Source organism: Episyrphus balteatus, chromosome 1 (assembly GCF_945859705.1).
Source record: "Episyrphus balteatus chromosome 1, idEpiBalt1.1, whole genome shotgun sequence".
Taxonomy (NCBI): Eukaryota; Metazoa; Arthropoda; class Insecta; order Diptera; family Syrphidae; genus Episyrphus; species Episyrphus balteatus.
Genome location: NC_079134.1, coordinates 137,564,861 through 137,572,679, shown reverse-complemented (window position 1 = coordinate 137,572,679; position 7,819 = coordinate 137,564,861). Strand labels below are relative to the sequence as shown.

The window sequence follows — 7,819 nt, the reverse complement described above, 5'->3', positions numbered from 1 at the left end:
ACTATTGAATAATAATTTTAAAATAATAATTGTCATTCCAAACATCAGTTTTGATGTTTTTAAACAAATTCTAAACAATTTACGAACAAGTTAATTTGGTAGCACAGATTTACATAAATCTGTTGAAAAAGTTAAGCCCAGAGAATTCTCCGGGCTAAACAACTAGCCCAAGGGGCTAAAGTGTTGTTGCATTTAACATGTAGATTGCTTAGCCCCGACTGCGTTTTTTTTTGTCCAGTTAAGACCGGTGGTAATAAAAAACACATCTATTGTGTGCGGAAATATGACATTTGAGTATTTTGCTGCTCATTTCATTGTATATATATTTCTATAGTACTATCAATCCATGAAAATACTTTAGCGACATCTTTTGGTAGATCTGCACTTCAATTTTCTGCATAAGGTTCAAACATAAAATAAACTAGCGATCCCAGCGGTAGCGACGCAAAACAGAAAATTCTACTTCATGAGAGTACTATAGGAATATATATACAATGCTCATTTCATTGTATATATATTTCTATAGTACTATCAATCCATGAAAATACTTTAGCGACATCTATTGGTAGATCTGCACTTCAATTTTCTGCATAAGGTTCAAACATAAAATAAACTAGCGGTCCCAGCGGTGGCGACGCAAAACAGAAAATTCTACTTCATAAGAGTACTATAAGAATATATATACAATGCTCATTTAAAAGTTAATTCAAAGTTTCACTACCAGTGGCGCTTTTCAACATCCTCAATCCCCAATTCCAAATCAAACATACCTTTCCCATTCAACATCCCTGCACAAAATTGACTTTTCTCAAAACTGACACATGACAGTTGGCTCAGTGTTTATCACAAGAAAAAACGAAAATATTTGTGTTTTATTTTATTTTTTCATATTCTTTAAAAAATTTAACATTTAAACAACAAATTAAATACAAAAAATGATTTGTAGACTTTGTTTAAAAGATATCCTTGAAGTAATAAATATATTTGATGAAATTGGAATCGAATTGAACGTCGTTGGCATATTGAAAAAATACTTTTGGTTTGAGGTAAATATTCAAGATTCTCCAAAATCCCTGAAAATTGTAAATTATTAAAAACAATTTTATATAAATTCCTAGCCAAAAATTGATGATCCAATATCAACAGCAATATGCAATGATTGTTGGCTAAGAGTATTCAGTTTCCACGAATACTATTTATCAGTGGAAGAAGCTCATCGTTTGTTAGCCGAAAGATTCTTTGTCAAAGCTCCATCTCCATTGATAGAGACCCTTGACGAAGTAAATGATGAAAATGAGAATTCCTCTGAAGACGTTAAGGATGATGATCAACATGATGATCCACATGATGATGAATTGCCTTGGGATGTGGAAGAAGTTAATTTCACTTATCCACTTTTAGAAGAAGGTAATTCTAATATCTTTTTGTTGAAATGACAATGGTAAATTTCTTGTTTTCAAATTTAGAAGAAAAACCCGAAGAATGTGAATATGCAATTAATGATTTAATTGTCGAAGCCCTTGAAGATACTAAAGAAGATATCAAAGGTAATCTATTAAAGCTTTAATGTCTTTTTCTATATTGCACTAGATTAGATTAGGTTGACAGGTGGGAATAACTCACCTTATCACTGCGGCCTCTGATGGGCCTATTATAATTTCCTCTTCACGTAGAAATCCTGAGTTTATAAAACTTAATATGTTTTTACACAAACAGCTGCCCTGCCAGTATTAAAGCTACACACAAACCTCTTCTAATAATGAATTAAAATTTGACCAGTGTCAACCTCCTTCCGCTCATCTCTCTCCTTGTATACAAACAACGAATAGTTGTAGCACCCCTGAAAGGAGTCTGATGATCGGGTTGGTCCCCGTGAAATAGCTATAACTCCAGCCTATGAACTTGATGGTAACACACACAAGTTGTTGTTGTTCATGCAAAAAAGCCAAAGGAAAACAAGATTTTAATCTTCTCCACTTTTTCGATTATTAACTCTAAATTGGTCAATAAATCATCTTTAAGCACAGTGACATAGTATGTGTTCTGCTGTTTCTTTGTCTTCGTTACACATTCTGCAGGTATCGTCTTGTGTAATGCCCATGGTCTTAACCCTTTACCGCACAGTGGCTCATATATGAGCCAAACCATAAAAAGCATTAAAACTTAAAAGTTTGAAAACAAAATCTGAATTTGTTTATACTTTTCGAATTAAGTAATATAAGGCCTCTAAATATAATTATAAAACGCCATCTATAATGATTTGGGCGAGCATAGCTATCCGCTAAAGTGGCCGAACTGGTGCTAGGCAAGACGGAGCATATTTGAAATATTGAAAATTTAATAAAAAATATAAAACAATGAGTAATAACTTTTAAAAAAATATGCCAATAAAGGATATAATGTGATTATTATTGCTAATACATTTGTTCTTACATTTATCAAGTTTTAGTCATTTAAAAGTGGCATTAAGTGAATGGATCATATATGAGCCACCGTGCACAAATGTTCCTCTCCTGTTGGTTCATATATGAGCCATCATGCAACAAGGGAACAAATTCTCTTTTTTTCTTATTATTTTTACGCGTTTTTTTTTACGTTTACATGCGGAATGTTATAAATTTTAATTTAAATAGATTAAAAGGCCTTTTAATCTATTTTAATGAGACTCATACAGTTCCAGCGCGTAGTTTTTACGTATAATTAATTTAATTTAAATTTTGTTTGTTCCTTTTCTGCTCAATGTGCCAGATATGATCCAAACCGGAAAAACCAAAATTTTCCGACTTTTACTCAAAAAATTGAAAATTCCTGAAACACGTGTCTTTTTATTTAACAGAATCTACCATATATATTTTTTTCACGCAAAAAAAAAATCATGCGGTAAGGGGTTAAGGTGTTTTTTTTTCACTGAGCAGTGTCCAGTAAGGAAGCCTGTGGTTATGCGAATCTGACTCCTGGTGAGAGTGAGGAGTTGTTATCCAAATGAGTTGAACTCTGTTTGTACTGGCAAGCATAGTATTTTTGAAAATTTCATTCCAAAAAAAGTAACTAAATCCAACAACACTCCACCATAGTATTACGGTCATATTATTCACTTTGGATTTAGTTAAGTTAATTTTAAATCTAACCACTTAAATCTGAATTTCATAAATCCAAGGATTTAATTTTTTGTTCATATTAGCTGTGTTTTATTTTCCTCGTGATCAGGATCAGATCACTTATTTATTTGCGAAACAATAACAAAACAAAATCCTGCTTTTGTTGTAAAGCTAATAAAAACAAAGATCTGATCCGGATCACAAGGTAAATAAAACACAGCTAATATTATTCACTAAAAAAAAATTATGAATTATTCAATAAATTTTGTATAATTTGCATCTATCTTTATTTTTCCTTTTGAAAATGCTTGACAAAACAACTGCACACTGTGAAAATTAATTTTACATCTGGTTTTATAAAGTTAAACAGACCTCCAGAGAACAGTTTAAGTTTATTTGGATTTAAAAAATTGTATTTAAGTTTGATGTTTGGATTTATTTTTGACATTTGACATTTCTTTACATCCAGATGTATTTTTAAACTATTGAATAATATGGCCGTTAGTATGAATAAAACACTGATCAATTTGAAAAATCGGAAAAATAAAGCTCATTGTAAATGAATTGCCTCAGCTAATTCCGATGATTATTAAATTTTCCTTAGAGCCAATTTTTCAATCTTCTAATAAACAGTCAGTTAACTGTTCGACCAATAAAATTATTAGGCTCATATACAATCAGATAAAAGCATTGAATTTTTCAATCAAGAATAATTTATTCTACAGAATAACAAAAAAAAATTGCCAAATTCAAAAATATTTAAAATTAAACGTCATTTTCATTCATGATTGTTTTTGTTTTCTTGTGTTCCACTTTATTTTTTTCAAAACAGCTTTGACAACTGACACAATATTTTTGTTGAGATTATTCCTTAGAATAATTTTTATTCGTCTCTGAAAGAAGCAGATAGTTTTATTCCTAGGAATAAGCTATATCTGCTTGTTGAAAAATTGATTTTTTCTCTATCCTTAGGAATAAGTACTAACTGACTGTTTAACTGACTATTGAAAAATTGGCCCTTAGTCTTAATGAAGAATTTAATAAATAAATGAAGAATTTAATAAATACGACAAATTTTGTTACGATATATCTGTGGCAACAAGAAAAAAAACAACATAAGTCAGTTTTTACAACTTTTTAGGATAACGTTTTGAAAGTTTGACTTCCCATTACAAATCAATGCTAATGTCATTTTTTTTTAACCTTTAATTCATAAACCCCTCAAGATAAAAATAGGAAAAAAATATTGTAGATGGAATCGCTTAGGTATTGTGCATCAGAATTTGTAAAAATCTAAATTTCGACATAAGTTGACTTATGTTGTTATTCCTTGTTGCCACGGATATACAATACTGGACAGAATAAAGTACGCACTATCCGAATTTTCACATTTATGCTATTCTCGCTCCCCGAGTCATCAATAAACTTTTCTTAAGTAGTGAATAAGAAAGTCTAGTACTATCCCTATACGCTTCTGTCGAAATAATGTGAAAAATGCTTGAAACGAGAAAGAAAAAAATTTAAGTTCTTAATTGGGTCCATTTTAGGCTGGACAAAAAAGAGTACGCATACGCACTGCAATATTTACAAATTTATTTGAATCTTAAAGAGAAGTAAGCCATAACCTTAACTATTGTCTTATGCGGTTTTTTTTTAATTATCATTTTTTACAGAAAGACTATAGTCCAAAAAAAAACACGCAGTGACAAATATTTCATTTTAAGTGAGAAAACTCGAACTTCAAAATAAAAGTTTTGGTTTATCGAAATGAAAAATCATTAAAGAGCATTAAATAAATCAAACTACATTCAAATAAATTCATAAAAAGTTTAAAAAATAGAGTATAACTGGTTTTAAGGTCGGTCATGGGAGAAATCGAAAAATAAATCTATTTTATGATTGTCGAATTATCAAAGAAGTTAAGAAAAATCCTATGATTACTAGTCTCAAAGTAGTAGAGAATACGAGACTAAACATTTCAAATAGAAATATCTGTAAAAGACTTAAAAAAGCATGCTTAGAAAGCAGTTTCACACACCGACGCCACCGAAATCAAACATCTCGAATTTCCAAAAAAAAATACGTCAAATGCATATTGGAAACGGTAAAGGAAACGTCCAATACATCTGGTAATTCTGAATAACTTGTTTTTCAAAACGAGAACGGCTAATCAGCGTATTTTTTTTTTTTGAAAATTCGAGATGTTTTATTTTATTGGACTTTCAAACCAAAGCGGGTCGGTGTGTGAAACTGCTTTCTAACTGCTTGAAGACTTCATGATATTTAAATCTATTTATTAATTTTTTTTTTTACTATACATTTCGTAAATGTATGTACATATATACTTTTATATTAACTTGCTGTCTAATTTTGGCAAAATAAACTTAACTAAACTAAAAGATTTTTTCTCCCCAATCAAGATGTTGACATCAAACCGCAAGCAGAAGAGCTTTTTGAAAGCAATGAACGTTCTTTATCCCTTCGCACTAGAACTATAACCAATGTAAAACACACCCCCGAAACAGAGACCAACCAAACAAAGGCAAAAAGAAAACTACTCAAGAAATCTCCAGCCGAGAGAGCTCTTGAAAAAGAATCCAAATACAATATCCGCGCCAAGGAATATGATGATTTGATAGCTAAAAACATGAAACTTGCTTGTGAGCTGTGTAATATTGATTTGGTGGATTTCACAGCTTTGCGTCAACACTTTTGGAATGCACATGGACAAAAGGGTTATGTTATTTGTTGCAACAAAAAGCTATTCAAACGGGTGCTTCTTGTGGATCATATCAATAAACATCTTGATCCGGAATATTTTAAGTAAATTTAAATTTAAAACAAGTTTTTGTTGATTTGTCTAAGCTAAAGTATGATTTATTTTACAGATGCCAAGATTGTAATAAAGTATTTGCTGATAAGCAATGTTTAAAGAATCACATGCTTATTATACATCAGTCGGATGAGGAGAAACCATTTCAATGTGAATTTTGTGCAAAACGTTTCATCAAGCAATACCTGCTGGAACAGCATCAAGTTATGCATGTGCCGATAGAAGAACGAAAATTTCCCTGTGATTATTGCCCCAAAGTGTAAGTTATTTAAAAAATGTCTACGATGAATTCAAAACTTGTATGCCCTGAGATTTAGATCTTGATTTTGCGTCCTTTTAAATAATGTACTACAATGACAATACAAATAATATTCCATATAATTTTGACTTCGAAAGCAACATACTCAAAACTGCAATAGATTCTACAAAACTTACAGTCAGTGGCTTATGAGTCAACAAGGAAGCTTATCCAGCTCGTCTTATCCTTAATTTTCCGAGATTCTCTTTTCTTGCGTGTACCAGTGTTTCTCTGCATTCCGCTACATTAAATTGACAAAACAATTGTTAGATTCAAGCATGGATACGCTAGGATATGTCTCATATCAGGGACTATAGGAACTATAAAAGTGTGTGTCTCTAGTCTATCTCCATGTCAAACCAGATTCTGTTCTATCATCTACGTGCCTGGAGTAATAGGTCTCATCCAAGGCTGCATTTTTGACCTGTCGTAAGCCCTTTCAATCCCATCGTAGTTTGATATCAGCTCTTTTATAAATCTGTGAAAGTCAAGCTGTAGCCAATTTGTCTGGTTTCTAATAAAAGTTTTAGTTGTAATACTTTTCGATTTCGTTAAGCTAGGGGTCCTAATATATCGTTTTAAAACTTTCATCTTTCTTTGCTAACCTTGATTATTACTCCAAAATATTCATCTGCCATACAATTGTAAACTAAACTAATCATCATTTTTTACAGGTTTGCCAGCGAAAATACGCTTAACACCCATCGTAAAAACTCTCACCTACATGAAAATGGTCGAATGTGTCATATATGTGCCAAAGTTATTCGTGGCAGAGCACTGTTTGAAAGGCATCAACTCGAACACAATGGAGTCAAACAACCAGAAATTCAATGTGAAAAATGTGGATCTTGGTTGAAAAACAAACACAGTCTACAAAAACATATGCGTCGTCATAATGAAGAAGGAAAAAAATACACATGTAATATTTGTAACAAAGTGGCGCCCAATCAAAGTGCACTACGAAGTCATATACGTTATGTCCATTCCTCAGAACGATCATATGCGTGTAGTGTTTGTGACAAATCATTTAAGAAACCTCTTAACTTGAAAGTAAGTTAGTAGATTATTTTTCTTTATATTTATTAAATTTTTGTTTTGTTTTCAGGAACACATGACAACGCACACAGGAGAAGTTTTATATTCATGCCCGCATTGCCCAAAAACTTTCAATTCGAATGCAAATATGCATTCTCATCGAAAAAAGGTGCATCCCCGAGAATGGGAAGCAAATAGAAAACATCGAAAAGGCAAAGTTGCTAGTGGCTCGGCAACTGTAGTACAAAAAACCACTGAAACCATTGATAGTGGTAATGAAATCATCCATGAAGAAGAAAATACAGAAAGCTGAAGAATCTAGTAAATCAATTGAATGGTTTTGTTTTCGTGGGATAGTATTTAAGTTTGACTTACAGTAATTAGATTCTAGTTCTGGATGATTTGAATGTGGTTTTACATATTTATTAAGGTAAATAAAACTGTTGCACAATAAATTTCTTTGATCTTTGTAGAAATTGATTCAACTATCTGCACACAAAAACATTAGTACTCCCTATTCCCACCTATTTTATATTAGAATCTGAAAAACTGTTC

The 7,819-nt window shown here is 31.5% G+C and overlaps 1 protein-coding gene across 1 annotated transcript; it reads left to right on the top strand.

Moving 5' to 3' along the window:
• The first annotated feature begins 838 nt into the window (after positions 1 to 838).
• Positions 839 to 7,660, top strand: LOC129906625 (transcription factor grauzone). The gene is made up of 7 exons (XM_055982441.1): positions 839 to 1,046; positions 1,119 to 1,407; positions 1,467 to 1,547; positions 5,519 to 5,921; positions 5,987 to 6,190; positions 6,904 to 7,279; positions 7,335 to 7,660. Exons 1-7 carry the CDS (start codon positions 936 to 938, stop codon positions 7,575 to 7,577), a joined length of 1,707 nt encoding a protein of 568 aa, XP_055838416.1. The 5' UTR covers positions 839 to 935; the 3' UTR covers positions 7,578 to 7,660.
• Positions 7,661 to 7,819: the final 159 nt, after the last annotated feature.

Bases quoted from the DNA above. Each gene is read 5' to 3' on its own strand.
- LOC129906625 (XM_055982441.1), top strand. From the start codon at position 936: ATGATTTGTAGACTTTGTTTAAAAGATATCCTTGAAGTAATAAATATA. The intron at 1,408-1,466 runs GTAATTCTAATA...TTTCAAATTTAG, and splicing joins TTATCCACTTTTAGAAGAAG to AAGAAAAACCCGAAGAATGT. The intron at 6,191-6,903 runs GTAAGTTATTTA...CATTTTTTACAG, and splicing joins TGTGATTATTGCCCCAAAGT to GTTTGCCAGCGAAAATACGC.